The 27,377-nt window shown below is 40.7% G+C and overlaps 1 protein-coding gene across 4 annotated transcripts; it reads left to right on the plus strand.

Annotated features, from left to right (window-relative positions):
• Positions 1-3,544: 3,544 nt before the first annotated feature.
• LOC109043131 (uncharacterized) lies at positions 3,545-26,987 on the plus strand. 4 transcript variants are annotated; one of them, XR_011900820.1, is made up of 4 exons: positions 3,545-3,843; positions 14,756-14,864; positions 18,269-18,317; positions 24,560-26,987. XR_011900820.1 is itself a non-coding variant. In XM_072306199.1 (3 exons), exons 1-3 carry the CDS (start codon positions 17,357-17,359, stop codon positions 24,669-24,671), a joined length of 168 nt encoding a protein of 55 aa, XP_072162300.1. In that variant the 5' UTR covers positions 16,779-17,356; the 3' UTR covers positions 24,672-26,987. The 4 variants fall into 4 exon arrangements, 1 of the variants encoding a protein (XP_072162300.1); XR_011900822.1 differs by lacking the exon at positions 3,545-3,843 and adding an exon at positions 5,603-6,029; XR_011900821.1 differs by lacking the exon at positions 3,545-3,843 and adding an exon at positions 13,273-13,582.
• Positions 26,988-27,377: the final 390 nt, after the last annotated feature.

Below are 27,377 nucleotides of genomic sequence, written 5' to 3' on the forward strand. Positions count from 1 at the left end.
TCCTATTTTCAATATCCTTTTGGAGATTTGCCTTGAGACTTTAATCTGTTCAATACTATTGAACAAGAAACACAAGGGAACCACAGTTCCAGAGAATGTCTATAATTTCGTTGGTGAATGACTAAGTCCTCAGACCAGGAAGTATGTAGAAAAACGGTAGGAGTAGAATAATTGTGTTCTGAGACAATTGTGTTCTAAGTTTTAAAATGGTGCCAGTCGGAAGTTCGAATTGTTGGGCGCTTAATTTTCGCATTCAACAATGCGAGCATAAAGTCAGAATTCATAAACGTGAGTCATCTGAGAAACGTAAAGAACTAGGATTTTCCTTCATTTTTGCGTGATACCACATTACATACCGTACTTACTCCAGACTTCTGGCCCTTTCTTTCGCAAGATTTCCTAGCGTAATTTGTTCGAATGTCTCTGACAGGTGTTTTTTCATCATCACTCGTACCTATACAGGCCCCGCCACAAGGGGGGGGGGGGGGATACTGGGTCCCTGGTACCGGGGCCCGTGTTAGCTAGCTAGCTAGTTAGCAGCTATGCATTCGCCACTGTAAAAATGACAAAGGAGATCGACAAGCTTAGCGTGTATGAAGGCAGGCCCGCCACACAGGGGGGGATGCTGGGTCCCTGGTTGAGGGGCCCGGGCCCCGGAGGAGGCCCGTGTTACCCGTGAAAAACCACTACGAATTCGCATGCAACCCTTGTTTCGTAAGAAAAAGAGAAAAATTTACCCTAAAAATATCGCAAAACGTGAATAGATTTTCAGAAACATGCTGGGGCACTGTAGAATTCTTCTTAAATTTTCAAAGAAGTATACTTCTTGGAAAATTTCAATCTATTTTCAAGATTTTCAGTACAGAGGGATATTTTTAGTAATTGCGTTTCATTTTCTTCCGTCGTCAGATGCTAAGAGTCTCCAGTCTGGGCATCCTCGACTTCAATGGCTCATGGCTCAACTCCCTTGCCATAGACAAACGAAGGGGGAGTCCAGGAGGGCCTGGCCCTCCTAGAACTGAAAATAGTATCATCCGCCGCATTTAAAGGCGTTTTCAAAACAGCCCCCCAAAAAAAAAAATTCCAGATGTTTTGAATGCAACAATTCGCAAGTATTTTGTGCTGAAAGTAGAAAAAAAAAACATAATTATTCCGCAGAAATTGATGGAAAAATTCTTTATGGAAGCTTCAAAATGCGTCCGATTAGTCGTTTAAATTCTAAAATTTCTCGGGGGATGCCCCTCGGACCCCCCCTCCTCCATGCTTGGGGCCCGGACCGTAAAACAGGTACCAGGGCTCGAGATGGGATGTGGCGAGCCTGCATGAAGGCTATTTCCATTTAAATCTTCCGTCACATTCTTACGGCGCAGTGATACAACTATTTGAACTCCCGGAATGCGTGCGGTATCACGCCGCATTTAAAGGCGTTTTCAAAACAGCCAAGTTCCGTTATCGGAATAATCGTTTTACATATAGTTCATATTCTTTTGCTATATTCCGTGCCACTTGTTTATTTTTAATCCTCGTAGAAAAACCACCCATTTGCTAAATACAATTCTAGCTGGAGCGCACTTCAGCTGTGCATTCACCACAGCAAAAATGTCAAAGGAAATCGACCCGCCCAGCGTGCATGGAGGCTATTTCCATTTAAATCTTCCGTCACATTCTTACGGCGCAATGATACAACTATTTGAACTCTCCGGAATGCGTGCGGTATCACGCCGCATTTGAAGGCGTTTTCAAAACAGCCAAGTTCCGTTATCGGAATAATCGTTTTGCATAGTTTATATTATTTTCTTTCCATTTCTAACCACTTTTTTATTTATAATCCTCCTATAAAAACCACCCATTTGCTAAATACAATTCTAGCTGAAGCGCACTTAAGCGCATTCATGACTGCAAAAATGTTAACGGAAATCGAAAAGGCCAGCGTGCATGAACGCTATTTCAATTGTAATCGTCCGTCGCATTTCTAAGGCGCAATGATACAACTATTTGAACTCTCCGGAATGTGTGAGGTATCACGCCGCATTTGAAGGCGTTTTCAAAACAGCCAAGTATCCGATACGGATTATCGTTTGTGCATAGTTCTTATTCTTTTGTTTTATTCCGTACCACTCGTTTACCTTTAATCCTCGTAAAAAAACCACCCATTTGCTAAATACAATTCTAGCTGAAGCGCACTTAAGCGCATTCATGACTGCAAAAATGTTAACGGAAATCGAAAAGGCCAGCGTGCATGAACGCTATTTCAATTGTAATCGTCCGTCGCATTTCTAAGGCGCAATGATACAACTATTTGAACTCTCCGGAATGCGTGCGGTATCACGCCGTAATTGAAGGCGTTTTCAAAACAGCCAAGTTCCGAAACCCGGATTATCGTTGTGCAAAGTTCATATTCTTTTGTTATATTCCGTACCACTCGTTTACCTTTAATCCTCGTAGAAAAACCACCCATTTGCTAAATACAATTCTAGCTGGAGCGCACTTCAGCTGTGCATTCACCACTGTAAAAATGACAAAGGAGATCGACAAGCTTAGCGTGTATGAAGGCAGGCCCGCCACACAGGGGGGGATGCTGGGTCCCTGGTTGAGGGGCCCGGGCCCCGGAGGAGGCCCGTGTTACCCGTGAAAAACCACTACGAATTCACATGCAATCCTTGTATCGTAAAAAAAAAGTGAAAAATTTTCCCTAAAAATTTCGCAAAAGGTGAATAGATTTTCAGAAACACGCTGGGGCACTGTAGAATTCTTCTTAAATTTTCAAAGAAGTATACTTCTTGGAAAATTTCAATTAATTTTCAAGATTTTCAGTACAGAGGGATATTTTTAGTAACTGCGTTTCATTTTCTTCCGTCGTCAGATGCTATGAGTCTCCAGTCTGGGCATCCTCGACTTCAATGGCTTATGGCTCAACTTCCTTGCCATAGACAAACGAAGGGGGAGTCCAGGGGGGCCTGGCCCTCCTAGAACTGAAAATAGTATCATATGCCCCCCCCCCCCAAAAAAAAAAAAAATAAAATGTTCCAGATGTTTTGAATGCAACAATTCGCAAGTATTTTGTGCTGAAAGTAGAAAAAAAACATAATTATTCCGCAGAAATTGATGGAAAAATTCTTTAGGGAAGCTTCAAAATGCGTCCGATTAGTCGTATAAATTCTAAAATTTCTCGGGGGATGCCCCTCGGACCCCCCCCCCCCTTCCGTGCTTGGGGCCCGGACCTTAAAACTGGTACCAGGGCCCGAGAAGGGATGTGGCGGGCCTGTACAGACCTATAGGTACTGTACTCGTACCACTCGGACACCACCTCTCTTCAACTACCGATCCTCTCTCTTCTGATTGTGAGTCCCGATATGAGATTTTCTCTGACACCCGCGCGTCGCGTCGCCAGCGAGATTCTGCCAAGCGGAGAGCGGATGTTCGGCGTGTCTGAATACGCACTGGCCACCCCTGTAAATAACAGTCCCCCCCCTCCCCCTCCCGATTCTGATCGGAAACGTCAAGTGAAACTTCAGGCACGTGCGGAAGTCGGACACACCTAATACCGAGAGAGACTGTTCAGTAGCTCATGATTTTGAGGAACTGATTAATTTTTCTGTAAAATTCGATGGTTCGGCGAGAAATGCGCTTGTGATTTTGAAACTCTACCATTCTGTCGTTTGCTGTGTATACCTAACAATATCAGTGAAGTTACTATTTTCTCACTCTTGTCGGTTGCCATTTTGGAAGTCTCCGGTATAGCCTTCTTTCCGTGACGCGATAAAATTTCATGATATTCGGCTGGAGGATGTCGTTTTGGAAGTCATTCTGTCCCTGAGCATTCTCTTCAGCAGTGTTAAATTGGTGAGTTACTTGCTTTATGTAGGTATAGGTATATCACTGAAAATGTCATATCATCGATGAGAGCGTGGTTGCGTGTAGTGTGAGACGCAGGCGATTGCTTACAAGGGTGCAAATTGTGGAAGCTGAGAATAGTATTGTTATTTTTCTTTAGATTTTTCAGTTTTCAGATTTTCAATTTGTGAAGAAATGCAAATGTGGCATTCATTCTAAAATTAACAAAAAATTCAATAAAATTTCGACCAGCGGGTACGCGTTGCAGAAAATAGCGGATGCCTAGAACAATTTGCACCCTTGATTGTTCATTTTGATTTTCTGGATATTTTTTATTCTTTAACAATTCGGTCGCGCTGCTACTTTCTCAGTCTTGTCGGTTGTCATTGTATGAGTTTTTGTTAGTCTTTTCTCGTGGTATTTACCTATGATATTTGACTTGAGGATATCTGTTTGAAAGTCACTCTAGAGGTAATTTTATTCATATAACTCCCAGTGACGATTCGGCGAGTCACTTGCTTAGATCATACGCCCTCTCACCCAAAAATCTTCAATTTTTTCCTTGTTTCGTCTTCTTGCGTTACGTTCCGCCGCGCTGAAGAAAAACTCCGCATGAACATTCGAAGTTTGCCAAATTCCCTATCGGAAAATATTTGAATATGTTTCTTGAAATTTTCAGACTATTTACATCAAATTACGAGGATAATTCTCTGGAAAATTGGAAGAAACATCTGCGAATTTCCCCGAAAACTTTTGATTTACCTATCCAAGGAAATTTGGCGACGGCTGAGGGTTTATACGACGTTTTTCCTTAGCACGGCAGCGTCGCGCGTCGTCGTCAGTGACAACTGAATCGGTTTCTGTTATACGGGCGTAAGTCCAAAAATTTCAAAATCGTTTTTTTTGCATTTTCAGCCTCCTTTAGGGTACATACACATTTTCTGAAAATGGCGGAAGTCCTATGTATAGAAGCCTGTGGAATAGGGGGGCGAGTTCTCAAACTCGCGCATTTCTAAAGTTTCTGTAACTTTTTTCATAATAAATGAAGAACATTTGTATTGAATTTGCATCTTGACCTAGCTGTTAGGTGATATAACTTCTTATTGTGCATTGATCACAAAAATACATGATTGAAATTTGAAAACTTGGTTTCAACACTTTTTTAAATGAAAATATCCCATGTCACCTTCATTAATTTTGGAAAAATAGGAGTAATTCTAGAAAATTTAGGCCTTTAAATAAATTTAAAAACATATAATAACTCCCTATGCTATATAAAAGAAAAAAACCATGTGCTACATTTTTCAAACTTACTTTAATATTAGTTTTTTGGCTTGAAACTGTCTCAGTCATCCTTCGTTTTCTGGTATAAGGGCGTAAGTCCAAAACTTAAAATTAGCCTAAAAGGGTACTAAAATTTTTCTGAGCCAAAAAAACATTTCAGAACTTTTAAACGGGTGTTTATACAACCTTTGAACCCTTTTTTGAAATTTAGTGGTGTCCTGCATAACGAGAAAATCAGTTTTTTGCCTCTCCTGAAAAATTTGGATTTGTGGACTTACGCCCGTTTAACAGAAACCGATTCAACTGAGATTCGTGTTTCGGTGAGGTGAGACTATGCCCCGCCCCTCCTTTTCCAAGTTTTCCCCCTGACGCGACGGGTATTTTGTCATCACCACTTTGACAACACCCAGACTCTTATCTCTTTAATACTGCCGATTTCCTTTTCATCCGAGTCTCTTCAGGAGAATATTCTCCGATGCCGCCGGCCGGTCGCCCAACGGCCAGACAGGGATTCTGTCGGGCGGATGTTCGGCATATCTGGCCACCCCTACTCCCCTATCTCCTCCCCCCTTCCACTTCACCAAGGACTGATCGGAGACGTTACGTGAAACGTATAGGGTGAATTGTAGTCTGGTGTGTGAAATCGAAGGTGACGGTTCAGACCTCTGCAGTGGATCGTGATTTTGAGGAACTAATTTTTCTGTCAAGTTCGGTAGTTCCTCGCTGTTAATTTCGAAACGCTACTTATTCCATCCAATTTCACAATTCGTTGAGTTTCCTAAGAGTCACTTGTATTTTATCGTCATTTAATGCGCTTTCGGTAGCCCTTCCGTGATACTAAAAGGATATTTGGTTCGAGGATGTCATTTTGGAAGTCAGTTTGTTCAAACGTAATTCACTCCGTGTCTTTGGTAAGTCGATTGTTCATATCATCAAAAATTGACCCGCGTTGGGTTCAGAGAGGTCATTTCTCGGTTGCGGTGTTATAGAATCTCCATTGTTAGTTTATATTTAAGAGAGGAAACTATGGAGCGACTTTTCTAAAATTTTTAGTTTTCAGCATTGTGAAATTGTAAAGATAATCTAGGAAAAATTTTAAGTAAAATTTCATGCGTTTGCTTTATTTATGGTGGCTGAAGTGTTAACGGAGATCCTGAGATACCGCAACCAATAAATAGGGCACCCAGCGCTTCAATTTTCCTTCTCAATTACGAAATATGTTTTTACGTAGCTACAGAATCACCTGACTGAAGTATCTGTGAGGGGCGATTTAGGCTCAGCCGATAGGCGGCGCTTTTTGATTTCGATTTGCCACTAGAGCTCTAGTATAGTAGGGCGCTCAAGCGGTCAAATGGCGCACCAACTCATCGATGCACGGAACGTCATTTAGGAAAATTTATTTTTTGATTACCTCATAATAGCTCTGTGAATACGATTAAATGCAAATTAGCGTGAGAAATAAATAACAGTCCTAAAACTCTCTTCGCTATGCGGTTTATAGTTATTCTATAATTACTTTCGAAAGTTCAAGATGCGCGTTCTGATTTCCGAAAACTTTTCCACCGGTGATAACTTTATTCGGAGACCTTAGTAGAATTCGCTTACATCTAGGTTATGTGTCTTTGACTTATTTGTCTTTGGCTCTGGCGACGGTAGGTAGTTGTTACGCGTTTACGGTTTCCTTGGTAACCTTTGTTTGCTATCAGCTGATGTCGAGTAGTATGACTATAGGAAGCTCCAACCACGGCATTCTTCGAAAAAAGCGCGAAAACTTATAGATTTGAATTTTCAAATTTTAAGAAAAAAAAAATTCTATTTAAGAAAGCTTTAATTTAGTTTCTGTAATTTAGTTTTTAATAAAAATTCTGAAATAAAGTAAATATATATTGGTTTAAAAGTTGAATATTTCTTCACTTTAGGCAGACCCTCAATGCTGAGCGCTTCTCTAATACCAACGTATTAGAGCTTTCCCGCTTGTTTTTCTTTTGATTTCCTAAAGATTTTTTTTTTTTTTTTTTAAATCACGAGAGATTCGCAAACAGGGAAGTTACTATTTTGTCATTAGTGTCTGTTGTCACTGTATGACTACGGCGACGACGGCGCGAGTCCATTATTTGAGTCGGACTCTAGAAACTTGCTCAGGGTCCCTGTGTATAAGTTATTGCCAAACTTTTTTTCGTGATACTTTCATGATATTTGGTTTGAGGATATCGTTTTGATAGTAATTTTTATCCTTACGTTTACCTACTCCCTCAATGTTGATTTGATAAGTCGATTAATATTTGATGAGCCAGGGCCCAAAGTTAATTTAGTTAAGATGGTTTCTTATGATTTAAATACGTCAAATTATGAACAAGTTTCATGTAAATAATTAGAATCTTACTCTCAGGGTATCATCCTCAATGATACCATCAATTGATCATTCCTAAAAAAATTAGGAAATGACAAATTGTCATTGTCAATTGTCAGGGCCGGATTAAGGGGGTGGCCACATGGGCCGCGGCCCATGGCGGCAAATTTTGCAATCTTTTTGAATGTAGGTATCAAAAAAGAGAGAAAAAATCGGATTCAGAAAATAAATTTCAAATGAGAAAAGGCGACAAAATCTCTTATTTCCTAAGAGTAAAAGTATAGTCATTTCTAATCTTGTGGTCTTTCGCTGATGCAAGAGACAACACCTTTAATTAGTCGAGTTAAGAGAAAAACCAAACACGCAATTTGACCTGGAGCGCAGTGGCGCAGAGAGCAATGATGACGAGGACTGAGATGAAAAGAAGAACCCTCGGCTAGAGTCCCTTTATACTGAAAGTCAAGACAATTCGGCTCATGGATGTCACAAACGGGAATAAAGATTACAGAAATTGAACGTTTTTCGTAATCTTTGATCGGCCCATTCTCAAATGCCTCTCTCCGTTCCTCCTCTCATTCCGTTTGTTCCTTGCCGAACCCGTAATTCCCTGGTCCATTCCAGATTATAATCTTTGCAATTGGTGAAAATGTAATCTTTATTCCCGTTTGTGACACTGTGGAGGCCTAAAATACGGGAACCAATCAGAAATGGATTCAAATTGTCTTGACTCTCAGTATAAAGGGACTCTACCCTCGGCCTAGGCGCGGCGCGGCGGTCGGCATGAAACGCATAGCGCCTACAAGACCGCATGAATACTTCATGCATTGCACCAAACACAGTGCGGTCGACGGGACAGCGGAAGTCAAAATTATTAATCACAATTATGTTTGTTCTTTCATAATTTTTTCGTTCGTTTCTATAAATGGAAAGCCTTTCCCAAATAGGGATGGGTTTACGGAACTTAACTTTCGCGCAAAGTTCCGTGAACTTTTGTTAGTGTTGACAGGGCTTTCACTAAAAATGTGCCCAACACAAGTAAACGCGTCTCAGTGAGAAAGGGGCGGAAAAATACAGGCGGCCCACGGGCGGCAAGTAGGTAAATCCGGCCCTGATGACAATGTGTAATTTTTTGAACCAAAGTTCCATGCAATAAAGATTTTTCGCAGTGTTGGAGTTTTTTATGCCTGGCAAAAAATTATGGGTGGCAAAGATTTTTCACTGAGAAAATGTCATTGAAATCAATGGTCGATTTTCATTTTATCAGATATGTTTTCTAGGGGGCCGTTCAAGTATTACGTAACCGTAACGTGCTTTCTTCAAGTTTTGACCCCCCCCCCCCTCTGCCCTCTGTGAAGCATCCGTAACGGAGCTCATTTTGAATTACGTAATGCTGGCCTCACCCCCCCCCCCCCCCAATTTTCAAAATATCAGGAAACGCTGAGAAAACAGCTTGAAAACAATTCGGGGTTTTTGAAGATATTTCGCTGAAATACGACTGAAAGACCAACAGAGGTGTGATTAAAGGGTCGCACGCGCCGAACATATTCATTCGAGAAGAGCAGGATTTTCAAGTATTTGCACGTTGCTTTTCAAAGCCCCCCCCCCCCCCCCCCAGCTCGAATTTGTTATGTAACGCTGAACTTTCCCCCATGTAATGTAACGTTACGCTGGCTTAACCCCCACCCCTGAGTATGTTACGTAATTCTTAAACGGGCTCCAAAGTATTCCATGGTAGATTCCTGCTTTAAGATTTTGGGGTTGCGGGTTTTTACAGATTTCGTTAAAGCCACCCGTGCTAGTAAAGGAGGTTTTTTCTAGGTTCTTTTCAGCCTCCCCCTCTATGTCGCAACGCTGATCAGTAGGAAAAATCAGGTTCTTTTTTCCGTCTGATCGCGTGTCGGCGTCGTCAAAAAGAGAGCCAGACAGCTTGTTTTGCGTAGGAAATCGAGATAGACGACAGAGTCTAGACAGGGTAACAATGGAACCGGCCTGAAAAGGCAGAGGGAGCAGCCAAAATTGGTTTCTCGAAACTTCGAAACGGTTACATAAGAGAGAGCGACAAAGAGGACTTATCGGTTTCCCGTCCGGAGAACTGGGGAAAAGACTCTGAACTCTCTGAAACGGCAAGGGTAGGAGGAGGGCCGGGCCCCCACACACACACTCATATGGTTTTCGTTAGACCAGAAGTCCCGGCGGTGGTGGTTTCAGACCGTGAGTACACGTGCGGACCCCCCCCCCCCCCTTCCCCTTCTAACGACGCCCAGCCTATGGCATTTTCCTTTGCCAGTTGTCTGTCTAGTTCAGAGATTGCCTCCCACCCGTGCGCCGCAGTGTCCGTCCGGTGGCAAGTTGCCTCGTTAAATCTTAAAAAAAATCCAGCATGGGCTTTAAAATAAGCATCTGGATTGGTTTTACATACTTAGGAAAAAAAATTGAGCAAACTTGTTGGCTCTCCTTTCCTATCTCGAGGAAATGCACGGACATTTTACGAGGTATGAATAATGGACCTGTTTTAAGAAAGATCACAGCCTGTAGGAGGAAAAAAGGCTTTTACCATGCGCCATTTTAATTAGAATTCTTACTCCACGTGCGGCTAGAAGAACTTAATGCCATAATCACATGCCCCTCTCACATGCCCTAGTCATACCTACGACAAATTGAAAATATGAATGTGTGAAAAATGGAGATGAACATGCAATGAACATGGGGCCGGGTTGTAAGGCGCCGCCGTGAGCTCAGGCCAAAAATAAGTTGAATTTCTCTAAAAGCCAGTCCTTCATGGAGACTGTAAGCTCTGCTTTAGAAGGGCTGATAAGTCCCTGAAGTCTAAAACGTATCGCGGGAAATAAACACACAAGTTTCTATGTATGGTCGGTATGTAATTCTGATTCCGAAACTTTGAACTTTGCGTGAAAAACGATCGCGGAGAGAGTCTGCAAAACTGTATGTATACTACACGCATCGCGTCATCGTCGCCTACGCACCGGCGCGCGCGGCGGAGTCCGATGTGTAGTCTTGCTCTAAGCTTGGCTCTTGACACATCCAACTTTTCTACTCCTGCGTTAAAATCTTGCGTCGCAGAACTCCCAATTGCGAGAATAATCACTGGGAGTCGAAATATGGTCAAGTTGATCCAATACTCCAGTTAATGCTCGTTGTGACGGCCGAAAAGATTCGTCATGTCGATCGAATATAACTTTGAAGACGCATCGTGTAACGTTTCGCCTCCAACTTCTGTGCCGAGATAGTTTTGTTGCGATCTTTGGATCGTACACAGTACCTGAACTTTCAAGAGCGAAAATTTTATTTCGTCCATAACTTTCCTCGAAATGAATAGTTTATCAGGAAATGCTGATTTTCATTTGAACATAATTCGGATCACTGAAAAGACACTTTTGTCGCATAAAGACTAATGCGCAATAGTCTGATAAACGCAGATTTCTAGTTAAATTGCAGATATCATCCTTTTGAAAGTCTGACGTCATACGCGTAGTGCTACATTAGCACGCGATGATGACGCATAGCGAGTCAGCCAATGCAATGAGTTCGAGACTCGCAGACCTTTACCTACTAGAGATCGGGTAGAGATCAAGCCAGTTTGAAGTATCCATACAGTTATGCAGGCGCTTCTCGTGATCGGTTGGAGCAGAGTCCAAGTTTTCTAGATATTCTGTTTTCCGTAGATGAGGCTGTTTGACAGATCCGGATCACAATTAGCTGATCTACAAGAATCTTGATTCATGAAACGTCACGACAATGAAAGAAAGTTCGGTCTCTTTTCCGCTGATTCAGACTTTTGAGAAAGAGTAGAAAAGTCGGATGGGGCGATACGCGTGACGCAAACTATTTCGATTTCCAAGCAGGTGAAATTGCATATCCACGCAATGAAGGAGAATTTTTTTTGCGCTGACTTAGAAACTTTAAGGCTGTGTCCGCACCGAGGATCGCCACAAAAATATCGAGGCAAAGAAGTTGGATGGGGCGAAACGCTTAACACGACTGTTTCGTCTTCCAAAGTTATAAAATTCCGTATCGACAAAATGAAGAACTCTTTTCGGCCGACTTACAATCAGAGACATTAACGTAGGAGTAGAAAAGTTGGATAGGGCAGAACGCATGACATCAATATTTCGACTCCCAAGATGATTAAATTGCGTATCGACAAAATTAAGGAGAATTTGTTCTCGGCTGACGCCAAGATTTTAACGCAGGAGTAGAAAAGTTGGATGTGTCAAGAGCCAAGCTTAGAGCGAGACTACACATCGGGCTCCGCCGCGCGCGCCGTGCGTAGGCGAGATGACGCGATGCGTGTAGTATACATACAGTTTTGCAGACTCTCTCCGCGATCGTTTTTCACGCAAAGTTCAAAGTTTCGGAATCAGAATTACATACCGACCATACATAGAAACTTGTGTGTTTATTTCCCGCGATACGTTTTAGACTTCAGGGACTTATCAGCCCTTCTAAAGCAGAGCTTACAGTCTCCATGAAGGACTGGCTTTTAGAGAAATTCAACTTATTTTTGGCCTGAGCTCACGGCGGCGCCTTACAACCCGGCCCCATGTTCATTGCATGTTCATCTCCATTTTTCACACATTCATATTTTCAATTTGTCGTAGGTATGACTAGGGCATGTGAGAGGGGCATGTGATTATGGCATTAAGTTCTTCTAGCCGCACGTGGAGTAAGAATTCTAATTAAAATGGCGCATGGTAAAAGCCTTTTTTCCTCCTACAGGCTGTGATCTTTCTTAAAACAGGTCCATTATTCATACCTCGTAAAATGTCCGTGCATTTCCTCGAGATAGGAAAGGAGAGCCAACAAGTTTGCTCAATTTTTTTTCCTAAGTATGTAAAACCAATCCAGAGGCATATTTCAAAGCCCAGGAATTTTTTTTTTTTTTTTTTTTTTTTTTTTTTTTTTTAAATTAACAAGTTAAGACCCACAATTTGTGGTTCAGAGAGCAATCATTGTGGTCAGTGTAAAGTCAGTCGAATGCGAGGTTTTCTCTCTAAAAAAACCACGGCTTTATTACGTTGAATTTATTTGTTAAAATTGGTAAGTGAGTGCTTTCGTCTCCTGACAACAGAATTGCGTTCTCAAAATTCGAGCAAAATGACGAGTAGCTGAAAAAATGGAACCAATTGACGCGATATATCGCATGCCGTTCTGACACAGAAATATGGCGTCCATCGAATCACCTTATTATCACATCGTCGCTTGGCTGACATAAGGGCGTAACTACACATTGAGGTGATCCCGGAAAAGCATCGATATGTATGGAAGACAGGGTTCATTGCAGAGTTTAGTTACACCCTTGTGTCACGAAGGCGACGAAATTACGAAGAAAATTCTTTGAAAAATTGGAGGAAAAATATCCACGAATTTCCCCGAAAACTTCTGATTTATCCAAGGAAATTTGGCAACGGCTGAGGGTTTATAAGACGTTTTGCCTTAGCACGGCGCAGCGTTGTCCACTCTACGTTGTCCTTCGTGACAACTGAGATTCGTGTTTTGGTGAGGTGTGACCATGCCCCGCCTCTCCTTTTCCAAGTTTTCCCCCCAACGCGACGGGTATTTTGTCATCACCTCTTTGTCAACACCCAGACTCTTATCTCTCTTTTACTGCTGATTTCCTTTTCATCCGAGACTCTTTAGGAGAATTTTCTCCGATGCCGCCGGCCGGTCGCCAAACGGCCAGACGGGGATTCTGTCGAGCGGATGTTCGGCATATCTGGCCACCCCTACCCCCCCCCCCCCCCTCCCTTCCACCTTACTAGGGACTGATCGGAGACGTTACGTGAAACGTCTTAGGTAGTCTAGTGTGTGAAATTGAAGGTGACGGTTCATACCTCTACAGTGGTTTGTGATTTTGAGGAGCTAATTTTTCTGTAAAGTTCGGTAGTTCCTCGCTGTTAATTTTGAAACGCTACTTATCCTGTCCAATTCCACAATGTATTGAGTTTCCTAAGAGTTGGTAGTAAATGCGCCACTTGTATTCGTCGTCATTTAATGCGCTTTCGGTAGCCCTTCCGTGATACTATAATGATATTTGGTTCGAAGCTGTCATTTTGGAAGTCAGTTTGCTCGTATGAAAATCACTCAGTGTTTTTGGTAAGTCGGTTGCGCATATCATTAAAAATTGGACTACATTTTGCAATTTGGAACTATAAATTCTCGCCCGGTTTAAAAACAACGTATAAGTCATTAATTTCCCTATGCACATAAGTGTTTTTCTATAAGAGTTAGAATTTATAGTTCCAAATTGCAAAATGCAGTCCAATTGACCCGCGTTGGGTTCAGAAAGGCATTTCTCGGTTGCAGTGTTTTAGAAGCTTCATTGATAGTTTATGCTTAAGAGAAAAACCATTGAGAGAATTTTCTAAACTATTGATAGAATTTTCTAAAATTTTTAGTTTTCAGCATTGTAAAATTGTAAAGATAATCTAGTAAAAATGTTAACGAATTTCATGCGTTTGATTTAATTATAGTGACTGAAGTGTTAATGGAGATCCGGAGACACCGCAATCAAGAAATGCCCTCTCTGCACCCAACGCTTCAATTTTCCTTCTCGCTAACGAAATGTTTTTACGTACATAATCGCTTGCCTGAGGTATCTGCGAGGGGCGATTTTTCTTTTGATTTCCTCGAGATTTGTTTTCATCCCGAGAGTTTCGCAGTCGGGTTACTATTTTGTCACTCGTGTCGGTTATCACTGTATGAGTTATCGGCAAACTTTTTTCGTGATACTTTCATGATATTCGGTATAATGATATCGTTTTGATATTAATTTGTATTCTTACCTCTATACTCTCTCAATGTTGATTTGATACGTCAATTGCCTGAATCGCAAGATATTTTCACGATTCTGAGCTAGGGGATTAGATGTGACTCATAACATCTGACTTATGAGGCTTGAAAGAGGGGGGGGGGGGGCTCTTTTGACTTTTCCTTTTCCAATCTTATGGGATGATGCAGTACCTAATTTTTTAATTCGAGATTGTTTTTGATTTTCTGCGATAATTTTTAATCCTCAGGCTCCAAAAGGCCCTTTTCAGGAAGGTCGCAGTGTTTTGATGAAGAACGACCCTTCAGAAAAATTACCTTCAACGCGCCGCAAAGTTATTGGCGGCTAAACCGCCAAAAGTTACAGTTTCATTGTATTAAATTGCAACATTTCTATATTTTCGTTGTTGTTTGCAACTTTAGGAATATTATATTAGACATTTTACACTAATGTTAAGTTATGGCTTTATCTCTTAAGGCATTTAATTCTTTCTTTTACAGTCAATATTTTCCGGTCTGTGCAACATTCAACGAGGCGGTGCACGAGGACTGAAAATGTTTACTCTGCATCAGAGCTGTTCCTGACTTTACAAATCATCCCTTCATCACGGTAAGATTTTTCTCACTCTTTCCTGCTTTCAGAATTCCAGCAACTGCTGGAAACCTCGCTCACCCGACCAAGCCCCCCTCGAAACAAAATCCTGGCCACGTGCCTGGTGTACGGGAAAAGAGGGGGGGGGGGGGGCTATTGAGCAAAGTGACGATACGTAACGATTTTGAGAGATTTTATTTCAAAAGTGCTTCACAGCTTCATATCCGTGGTCTGGAAAACTTTTGATAGATCGGGGCTTCGTAAGGTTGCGTCGAATGTACCCTAGCGAAGAGCAACTGAACTGCATTTCGCAATTTGGAGCTTTAAATTCTGTCCCATCTGAAGAAACACGTATGTGCAGAGGGAAACTAATGGCACTTACGTTGTTTTTAAACCGAGCCGGAAATTATAGTTCTCAATTCAATTTTTGCTGTCCAGAGAAAATCCTGTCATTGTTCTAAAAATTTCTACCTAAAAAAAATGCAAAATGCAAAATGTAGTCCAACTGTTAATCTTGTTAGCGCAGCAAGCGTCCTATACTTCCGAAAATCTCCTAGCAAAAGAAACACGAAATTTCTCGAGGTCTACATTTAGTTTCTCGACAGGGGGAAAGTGACAAAAAAGCATGAATTTCGCGGTTTTAATTTCTCTCTGAAAAGCTTGTCACGAGTAAAATTTCAAAATTATCGGAAATTGGTGGGAATTGAGAAAAACAGAGGTCATTTACGGATTCAGCACTAAATATTACATAATATTCAACCATCATATTCCCAACAATTTTTTTTTGCAGACCTGTGTAACTCATTGAACCAAAATAGGTGAAAAAAAGAGTTTTCACTAAGAAAGAAACTTTCAATAAAATCAATGACCGGTTATCATTTTCCCGGATATGTTTTCTAAGGGGCCGCTCAAGTACTACGTATCGCTTTTTTCCCAATTTTTGACCCCCCCCCCCTCCCCCTTGTAACGCATCCGTAATGCAGACACAACCTTTTTGAATTGCGCAACGCTGATCTGACCCCCCCCCCCCCTTTTCAAAATATCAGGAAACTCTGAGAAAATAGCGTGAAAAAATTCGTGTTAATTTTGGAGATATCGCTAGATAACGCTGAACGTCGCGTCGGGAGAGGTCAACAGAGGTGTGAAGGAAGGATCACGCACCGAACAGTGGCGTGGCGTGCTTTGCGATATATCGATTGATCTGCCATTTAAATCTATGGAAAAGTATCGATAAACAGGGTGTTCGCAGCGAACACCTTAATAATCGATTATTTATCACAGCTTCAAATGGAGAAATATTGATCGATCGAAAAGCACGCCACGTCACTGGCGCCGAAAAGATTCATTTGGGAAGGACGGGATTTTCAATTATTAGCACATGTTTTTTTCAAAGCCCCCCCCCCCCCCCCCCCGGCTCGAATTTGTTTTGTAACGCTGAGCTTGACCCTTCCCCCCATGTAATGTAACGTTACGCTGGCTTAACCCCCCCTCCCCCTTAGCATGTCACGTAATTCTTAAGCGGTCCCTAAAATATTCCATGGTAGATTCCCGCTTTAAGATTTTGGGGTTGCGAGTTTTTACAGATTTCGTTAAAGCCACCCGTGCTAGTAAAAGAGGTTGTTTCTGGGTTCTTTTCAGCCTCCCCTCCCCCTCTATGTCGCACCGCCGGCCAGTTGGAAAAATCTGGTCCTTTTTCCGTCTGATCGCGTCAGCGTCGGCGTCGTCGAGAAGAGAGCCAGACAGCTTGTTTTGCGTAGGAAATCGAGATAGACGACAGAGTCTAGACAGGGTAAGAATGGAACCGGCCAGAAAAGACAGGTGGAGCAGCCAAAATTGGTTTCTCGAAACTTCAAAACGGTTACATAAGAGAGAGCGACAAAGAGACTTATCCCACACTTCCCCGTCCGGGGAAGTGTCTCTGAAACGGCAAGGGCAGGAGGAGGGCCGGCCGGGTCCCTACACACTCACACGCACACGTTTTCCGCCAGACCTGAAGTCTCGGAGATTTCAGTTTCAGACCGTCCGAGTACACGTGCCATCCCCCTCCCCCTCTTCCAACGACGCCCGGCCTATTACATTTTCCTTTGCCAGTTGTCTGTCTAGTTTAGAAAATGCCTCCCACTTGCGCGCAGTGTCCGTCCGGTGGCAAGTAGCCTCGCTTAAAATCTTAAATCTGTTCGTTTAAGTGTCAAAAAGTTTTTCCTACGGTTGTGCCGCCCCTCTTGTAGTGCTTGTCGATGGTTTTCGAGGACATTTCAAGATATCGTGTGTAAATCCTCGCTAAACGTAACCGTGATGAGAGAGGCATTTTCTATGCAACAAATTCTCGATCTGATCAGTTCACCCATGTGTTAAAATCCCAATTGCACCGCGCGCGCCTGCCGTCCGTGATTTTAGTAAACTTTCAGGAGCATTTCCGAAGGCTCCGTTTGCGTTAGTGAAATTCATAAGTGACTACATGTGCTTGCCCTCTCCTAATCGTGAAAAATTAGCAGCTTCAGCTATACCTAATGCCGAGTGAGTTTATCTAAATTCATTCATTTTTCTATGAACACTCGAGTTGTCGGACAGTTGGCTTGCGTTTTTCATTTTGTCCGCTTAATATGGGTCTTTAATATTCTCTTTACTACTTTATTTTTTTCTCCAAGTTTTCAATCTATGCATAATTTCGCAATGATTAAAATATTCATAGGGTGTGATCATTTCAATGCTCGAATTGGGCAATACCTAAGGTGTATATTGATATTTCGACTAGAAACATGTTCCTAAGACTTATCCGAAAATTGAACCGTTCTGGGGGCGATAAGTCAAATTTTGCTGATTTCCGGACAATTGGACTGCATTTTGCAATTTGGACCTATAAATCCCGACCCGGTTTAAAAACAACGTATGTGCTATCAGTCTCCTATGCACATAAGTCTTTTTTCAGATGAGCCAGAATTTATAGGTCCAAATTGCAAAATGCAGTCCAATTGATTGCGGGTGGAAATCATTTTTTTTTTTCTTTCTAATATTTCGCATTCTGGAGAGGTGGTGATGTAGGTATGAGAGAAGTATCCTGTGAGAGAAATTAAAATGAATTTCTTCACTTGTTTCTGCATCATGAACTTGGCCTCAAAAATCACAAATCACGATTACGAATACCTGGTTTTTTCTTGTTATTTAAAGACCATTTTTAAGATCGAGTCACAGTGATTTACTTCTACCGACGAAATTTCCACCACCAATCTCCCTCTGCGCTATCTGCATCGTTTCATACTCGTATTTTTTGAATTATAAACTTAAAAAGCTCCTAATCCTATATCTAACCCACAGACTTATTTTCTCCCATCTCAAAATTGTGACTCCCTATTCTCACTTTAAATCATAGCTCTCATCCCTTTGACACATTTCGATTATTTTCTTTTTGTTTTATTTTTCAGATTTTCCAGCTTCACAACTGGTCTGTTATGAACTGTCGAGTCGCAAAAGGTATGTAGTCTTATTTTTTGACATGACCGTATATGTTTGGATGATTCAGCTTCTTTCCATCATTTTAATATTCCAATGATACGTAGACTTAAGGTGATTCGATGAATGTCATATTTTGTGTCAGAATGGCATGCGATATACCGCGTCAATTGGTTCCATTTTTTTCAGCTACTCGTCATTTTTCTCCAATTTTGAGATCGCAATTCTGTTGTCAGGAGACTAAAGCACTCACTTACCAATTTTAACAAAGAAATTCAACGTAATAAAGGCATGGTTTTTTTAGAGATAAAACATCGCATTTGGTACCGATATCGAAACCGCACTCAAATGCGATATTTCCTCTCTAAAAAAACCACGCCTTTATTACGTTGAATTTCTTTGTTAAAATTGGTAAGTGAGTGCTTTAGTCTCCTGATAACAGAAAAGCGATCTCAAAATCTGAGAAAAATGACGAGTAGCTGAGAAAATGGTATCAATTGATGCGGTATATCGCATGCCGTTCTGACACAAAATATGGCGTCCATCGAATCACCTTAACTTTTTTCTTCCATATTACTTTCCGTCGGCAGGGATACCATTATTAACCTCATTCAAATTCATTCCTTTTATATTCCATTTTATTCACCCATTTTCCTTGATTTACACGGTGTTTCCTGACATTTTTTAATTTTTCTTCTTTTTTTTCTCTCCCTGCTTCATTTTTCATGAGGCATTTTCGACGAATCTAAATCCTTGTATTTACTGTCCGTTGACTTTCCTCTTCTCTGTCAACTTAACGCCCCCCCCCCCCCCCACGAACGGACGTTACTCCATTTCAACGTTGCCAAATTTCTCCTCGCAAATCGCATATTAACAGGAAAATTTTGGGCAGTTCTAACCGAAAATGTCACCGATTATTCCTCGGATTCAATGCGAAATTCAGACAAATTTGGACTTAAAATTGCTCAGGTACATTCTAGTAAAATAAATTAATTGTTTGAAACAATTTGGCAACCTTGGAATGGAGTTACTTTCCTTCGTCCGAACGACGACGAATTGGACCTGCCTCTCATGAAGGAGAAAATCACGGATGTTTTTAAGCATTTATTTTATGTAGCATTTCAGCCAAAAAATTAAGTATGACAGAAAATCTGCAACGTCACCAGCCGAGCCACGCGGTTTGGGTGTTCGTGCCGTCGGCATGAGGTCAATACTCCATCAATTGAAATGTAGCCCTTGCCCCTTGCCCCTTCATAAACCGGTGCGGAATGAAGCATGCGACATATTGAGCTTCTGTGTGTGCTGTGGTATCACTCCAAATTGAAGGCACTTTTTCATTCGTGGAGCCTATCGTCGTCGCGTTGCGCTGAATGTCTCTGTCAGTCGTCATACCGGACTTTAACTTTACATTGGATTTTCTCCCGCAAATTTTACGCGGTCAGTGGAGAAAAGGTTTAGCTTAAGGCAGTTTTGCGCCCGTTTCCTACAAGGGGAGAGGAATAAATACGCCTGCCAAAATGCCTTCCGTAATATTCCAACGGCCTCTTGTTTTCTGAGTTGAATTTTCCAATTTGTTGAAACTTTCTTTCACGGTCGGTGCCACGATAAGGATCAGCAACTATTTCTCTCATTCAGCGAAAAACTAATTGCCTTTGGACATGTCAATAGACTGATTTAGTGGCTACGTCATTGTTCAATTGTAAACATACACGCAACCTTCACTGGAAAAAAATTCTCTTGGATCTAGTGTCCAGAGTCACGAAAAATTTGACAAGAAAATATACCGTTGATTCAATCGGATTTTTGCTTGAATCAAAAGGAAATCCGCTTAAATGAAGAGGCTGGCCCTTAATCAAGAGTAGTTCTTCTTGTCGAAAATTTTAAGAGTCTGGATTCAAGATCCAAGAGACTTTTTTTTTCCAGTGTTGCCTTTGATTCGCGTCGTTCGCGTCATGGTGGTCAAATGCACTTATGCGTTTCTTACGATCTAAATTTTGCCCTAAATGAGTCCTTAATTGATTTAGGGCCTAACAATGGCTAAATTGTAATGAATTAACGCAATTAACTCACGAAGAATTTGCACGTGGGGCTACATTAGGTCACATTCTTTCTGGTTTGAACCAATACTTTGATATTATCTATATCAAATGACGTAATAAAAAAATCAGTCATTCTGGCCATTCTAAGAAAGACTATTTTTAAGAAAATTCTCCCCATAAATATCATACAGGGGAGGGCCGGGAGGCATTCGGTTTATTTTATGGTGTCAAATATCACGCTCATAATCAGTTAGAACTCATGGCGCTTGTGATATTTCGAAATTTTGATCTATAGATTATGCAATGCAAACCTCAAAAGATCTAGATTTTGAGCAAATTCCGGCATTGATGGAAACAATTCTCCTCAAGATCCCTCCACGGGTGCAGAATGTTCACTAACTAACGACCAATCTGTCGTTCGCGAACTGCGTAGGCAGTGTGAAAATTGCGTAGGCTACAACCTTGGATAGTGGATTATATAAAATGTATTACTTTTTGATTAAAATGCGCTCCATTTTTGTGTGCACCTTCCAAACTTGTGTAGGCGCGCTGCCCTACGGATTTCCAAGTAGCGTGCGCATTTCGGAACTTACAATGGGCCAGTTGCGCTGGTGACAGAATCGTGTTTTAATGCTTGATTCTTGTAGATCAGCTAAAATTAAGATGATCTGCCCAAACAGCATCTTTCTACGTTGAATACTAACCGAGATAACTTCCTTTGAAAAGTCGGATTTTTGACGTCATCCACCGCGGTAGTGCATAACCATAGAGTGCTTAGAGTCGTAACGTAAGTAGGAAAGGTGGCGCCATGTTCTGCTCGACGAGTTCCGAGCCCGGTGTGCGGGGTCACTTTTTCGATACAAATTCGATCCAATATGGCGGTGTAGAATATGGCCGGGTCCCCGTGTATCGCAAACAATCGATTATGTATCGAAAAAGGGACCCAGCGCCGCACAGCGAATCTCGGAATTCGGGACCCGGAAAATGCTTAAAAGTGGCGCCAGCTCTCCCACTTGCATTACGACTCTATGCACTCTATGTGCATAACATGGTATGTACTAACGCAGTGGATGACGTTATCAGTCGAGTTTGCCAAGGCGCAATATTTAGTTAATATACAACGTAGAGAGTTGCTGTTTGGACAGATCTTATTATTTTTAGTTGATCTGCAAGGATAAAGCATAAAACAAGATTTTGTGACCAGCGCAACTGACCCATTCTGCCATGCTAAGGAAGAACGCCGTATGAACCTTCAGGCGTTGCCAAATTGTGTTTGAAAAACACGAATTCCCTGGTAAATAACTTGTGAATATTTTTCTTCCAATTTTTCAGAGAATTTTGTTCGAAGTTTGATCTTAAGTTCCTAAAAATTTCAAGGAAATCATAACTTTCCTCAAAAATGAACATTTTATCGACGGAAATTTGGCAACTCTCGAATGTTCATGAAAAACACGAATTCCCTGCACTGGAAAAAAAAACACATTGGATCTAGAGTCCAGACTCTTAAAAACATCGACAAGAAAAAATACTGTTGATTCAATCGGATTTTTGCTTAAATCAAGAACCAAGCCTCTTAATTTGAGCGGATTTCCTTTTGATTTAAGCAAATATCTGATTGAATCAAGAGTATTTTTTCTTGTCAATGTTTTCAAGAGTCTGGACTCTAGATCCAATGTGTTTTTTTTTCCAGTGTGGTAAATAACTTATGAATATTTTTCTTCCAATTTTTCAGAGAATTTTGTTCGCAATTTCACCTAAAGATTCTGAAAATTTGAAATAAAAATGTTCATAACTCTCCTCAAAAATAGACATTTTGTCGAAGGAAAGGCAACTCTCGAATGTTCATACGGCGTATTTCCTTAGCACGGCAGCATTGGTGCGAATCGCGAGTCAAGCAAGAGTCGAGACCTTTACTGGAGATCGGGTAGAGATCAAGAGATGTTTGAAGTATCCCATCAGTTTTGCAGGCACTTCCGGTGATCGTTTTTGGCGCAAACTCCAAAGTTTCCCAGAATTTTTTCAGGTTGATGAGATCCCTTTTCACAGATCCGGTCACAATAATGAAGCAACAAATCTTTCTAGCATATTAACAACAATGAAAAAAAAGTTTGGTCTCTTTTCCGCTGACTTAGACTTTTAACACAGAGTAGAAAAATCGGATTGGGCTATACGCGTGACGCAACTATTTCAGTGCCGTGGCGTGCTTTGCGATAAATCGAATTTTATGCCATTTAAACATATGGAAAAGGATCGATAAACAGGGTGTTCGCAGCGAACACCTTTATAATCGATTCTTTATCATAGGTTTAAAAAGCAAAACAATCCATACATCGCAATTCACGCCACGCCACTGAACCATTTCGATTTCCAAGTAGGTGTAATTGCGTGTCCACGCAATGAAGGATAATTTTTTTTCCGCTGACTTAGAAACTTTAAGGCTGTTTCCGCACCGAAGATCGCCACAAAAATATCGAGGCAAAGAAGTTGGATGGGGCGAAACGCTTAACACGACTATTTCGACCTCCAAAACGATAAAATTGCAAATCGACAAAATGAAGAAGAACTCTTTCCGGCTGACTTACAATTAGAGACATCAACGCAGGAGCAGAAAAGTTTGATAGGGCATTAGGGCAAAACGTGTGATACAACTATTTCGACTTCAAGAATGATAAAATTCCATATCGACAAAATGAAGAACTCTTTCCGGCCATATACGTAGGGGCAGAAAAGTTTGATAGGGCAGAACGCATGATATAAATATTTCGACTTCCAAGATGATTAAATTGCATATCGACAAAAGCAAGGAGAATTTGTTCTCGGCTGACGCCAAGACTTTAACGCAAGAGTAGAAAAGTTGGATGGGTCAAGAGCCAAGCCAAGAGCCAGACTCCGCCGCGCCGCACAGTGGATCGAGTCAATTAGAGAGGTCGGACATGAAATTTTTGACCAAAACTGCAATTTTGGTGTTTATTTCGACACATTATACATTTCAAGGGGCATTTTCAGAAGCGAATTTCTCGAGGAAACCAATGGAGCCACTTTTTAGACCTGAAAGTTTTGTATAAACGGAGTTATACGCGGTTAAAGTTTCCAAATTTTGTCCGACCACTCCTATTGACTCGATCCACTGTGCGCCGTGCGTAGGTGAGATGACGCGATGCGTGTAGTATACCTACAGTTTTGCAGGCTCTCTCCGCGATCGTTTCTCGCGCAAATTTCAAAGTTTCAGAGTCAGAATTACGTACCGACCATACATAGAAACTTTTGTGTTTATTTTCCGCGATGCGTTTTAAACCTCAGGGACTTATCAGCCCTTCTAAGGCAGAGCTTACAGTCTCCATGAGGAACAGGCTTTTAGAGGAAATTATCTTTTAATTTTGGCCTGATCTCACGGCGGCGTCTTATACCCCGGCCCCATTTTCATTGTTCATCCCTATTTTTCACACGTTCATATTTTCAATTTTTCTTAGGTATGACTAGGGCATGTGAGAGACATATAAAGTTCCGCGTGGAGTAAGAATTCTAATTAAAATGGCGCCCGGTAAAAGCCTTTTTCCTCCTACAGGCTGTGATCAGTCTTATAACAGGTCCATTATTCATACCTCGTAAATGTCCGTGCATTTCCTCGAGATGGGAAAGGAGAGCTAACATGTTTGTTCAAGATTTTTTTCTAAGTATGTAAAACTAATCCAGAGGCATATTTCAAAGCCCAGGAATGTTTTTTTTTTTTTTTTTTTTTTTTTTTTTTTTTTTTTTTTTTTTAATTAACAAGTTAAGACCCACAATTTGTGCACAGATGAGCAATCATTGTGGTCAGTGTAAAATTCCATTTGTTTGAGTCTTAGCAAGTCAAAGCAGCACAGGTTTCAATCAATTGCGATTACATAGCAAAATTACTGCTATTAAATCGGAGTGTTGAATATGTTGTCCATTCTTTGTTTGAAGGGACTTCTCTTAGTCGCGATAAGTTGCACTTTTTTTGTATTTCGAATTGCCTAACGGCCTCACTCATGAAACTATTAGATCGTTTATGATGGGACTTTATGAACCAAACAATTTAAAAATAACACAATTTAAATGATAAAAAATTATAATTTTTTCCATTGACTTGTACCATTCTTTCAAATTTCCGTTGCTCTATGCTTCATGGGAACGATAATATTATATTTATGGCATTTTTATTTTGGATTTATCTAATAAAGCATTCATTTCTTTCTTTTACAGTCAATATTTTTTTGGTCTCCAACCTTCGTCAAGGCGGTGCGCAAAGACGGAAAATGTTCACCCTGCACCAGAACCGTTCCTGAATTTACAGATCATCACTTCATCACGGTAAAATCTCTCCAACTCCCTCCAACTCTCAGAATGAATGGCGAACGAACCGACTATTTGTCTATTCTCTCAATTTTTCGAAGTGAGCTTTTGTAGTATACCTTCAGGAGCACTGTGCCGGGTTATTTACAATGTTTATTGTTTTGCGCTGAAACACTCATTTTCTGACTGTTGCGTGGTTTTTATCGTCTCCTGAAAAAATGTCATTTTTCCGAGATGGGTCGTTTTCGAATTAAATTCTCTCTGATATTCTGTCTTAGTAGACCCGAAAAATTGGAGAACGGAATGTCTTGAAAGTAAGAAATTCCCAGATTTTGCAAAAGCGCATACTTTTTGAATTTAACGGCAGCATTTAGTTTTATTTTCTATCAAATGAAATGAATCGTGAGAGTAATATAGGCCACATTTTGGAGTTAGACTAATTGAGCTTGAAGGCTTCCATTTATGAACGTATCTCAATCAAAAGGAACTGTCTTCATCGTAACCTGGGCTCTGACACTCACAGTCGCACGAATTAAAGCATAGCGGGGCTCTTGTCACAATGGAAATATTTTCTTTTGATTCAAATATGTCCACCTATGAACGAGTCCGAGGAAAATTATAAAGACCTTCCTCAAAGTAACGTTAACCAATTCCCCGCAATGGCGGCGAAAGGGAGGGAAAAATTCAAATGTATTCAGCATCATACACCAAACAGGGTTACACAAATTGCATTGATGAAAAACTAAGCAGGTTGCATACCCTCCAAATTGCAGGGTATTTTTGGAACTTGCAAAAATCAAAATTAAGGCCTCAATTATTAAGTGAATGCAAACTTGAAAAAGAGGGATGAAAAGCAATAAACAGGTGAATCTCAAAAACTGATTAAATTGACCTCTTTTAAGTAAGGGGCTTGGAGGACACTTGCAAAAAGTGCTGTTTTTACTAGTTCAAGAAATACGTGTTTCATTGTTCAAAATTACATGGAGCCTTGTAGCGAATAGAAAGTTGAAACTCATTTTTTGATGCTGAAAAATTAGATTTTAGCAGTGAATTTTTCACAGGGTATATTTTGGAGACTAGTTTTAGTTGAAATCATTAATATTTTAATTTTTTCATGAATTGCACATTTCCCACTTATCTGCCACACCCGTTACAAAAATTCGTTTGATGGACTAGGGTTTACTATTTGAATATTGCGCTATTTAAAAGATCGACACGGGATTATTTTTTTTCTGCCATAAAAGCTTGATTTACTTTGAACGTTACATTTGATGACCGTCTAAATGCCGCGAACTTTTGGCTCCTGCATGGATTGCCCATTTCTTTACAACGCCGAGTGCTTGTCATGCATTTGCTAACATTTACCAGCTGCTTGAAAACCAATTTCAGAAGTTAATTACTATGGCTACTGGATTTCCTGGTGATCTTAATACTACATTATGCAATAAGGAACTACTATTTCTGGCTCATTCGTGAAAGCACCTATATGTATAGGGCAAGTCAAAGTGATCTTCCACTTGAAGAGGAGAAGAAGAGGAAAAAGAATAATAAGAGAAGGAGGAAAAAGAATACTAAGAGAGGTAAGAAAAAGAGATAAAAGAAGAGAGAGAAAAGAGAGAAGAGAGAGAAGAATAGGAAGAAAGAAAAGAGAAAGAAAACATGGAGGAAAGAGAAGAGGAAGAAGAACAGAGAGAAGCGAGACAAAAGAGAAGAAAGAAGATAGTAATAAGGAGACGGGAGAGAGTGAAGTAAAAGACTATGAAGAAAGGGTGGGGGGTCGAGAGAGGGGAGAAAGGGATAGAAAATAGGAGGAAGAGAAGAAGAGAAAGAGAAGAAAAAAAGGTGGAAAGATAAAAAGAAGAGGAGGAAGAAGAATAAGAGAATAAAGAAGAGAGGAAAGAGGATGAGAAATGAGAGATGAGAAAAGAGAGATGAGGAAAGAGAGGTGAGGAAAGAGAGATTGAAGAATAATTCGAGGAAGAGGGAGAAAAAGAAGAAAAAGGTCCAAGAGAGGAAGAAGGGAAAGTAAAATCAGGAAAAGAAGAAGGGAAAAAACGGAAAGTGAAAGAAGGAGATGAACAAGAGTAAAAAAAAAGAGGTGCAAAATGTACAGATTTAAGAGAATTGAACGGAAGCAGAGAGAAACGAGGAAGAACAAAAAAACAAGAAGAGGATGGAGAAAAAAGGACGATAAAGAGAAAGAAGAGGCACGCCTTTCTGCGTGGGAACGCAACACTAGTGACACATGTGCGCCGTTTTAAAAATGAGCCTATAATATTAATTCCTCATTGCAAAATATAATTTTACATAATTAGGAATAAAGTAATGTTATTTAAAATATTTCAGTTTTTTAATTCCTGAGCGGCAGGGATATATCTATCAAACGACGACGGTGAACCTACTAGACCGCGTATCTCGTTGCGATCGTACGAAGTCATCTAAATGGAGGAGGGTTATTGGTGAAAGAGGGATTATTAAAGTTTTCGTGAGTGTTCTACGTTTGGAAAATAAAGAAAATTTAAAATGAAATTTGTCATATTATTATCTTCATTCTACATTCTATCGACAATCTCCACTTCGTTCCGCTTTTTTTAAATTAGTAATGATAGTTTCATCCTTGTTACATAATTTCCATAGCAATATATTATTATTTTCATTTAAACAATTTTCGTTCTGGGGCTGCAATGCTCCTTTCTCGAACTTACATTTAGAAATTTTGCAGCGCTTG

The sequence above is a fragment of the Bemisia tabaci genome, chromosome 1 (assembly GCF_918797505.1).
Source record: "Bemisia tabaci chromosome 1, PGI_BMITA_v3".
NCBI lineage: Eukaryota > Metazoa > Arthropoda > Insecta > Hemiptera > Aleyrodidae > Bemisia > Bemisia tabaci.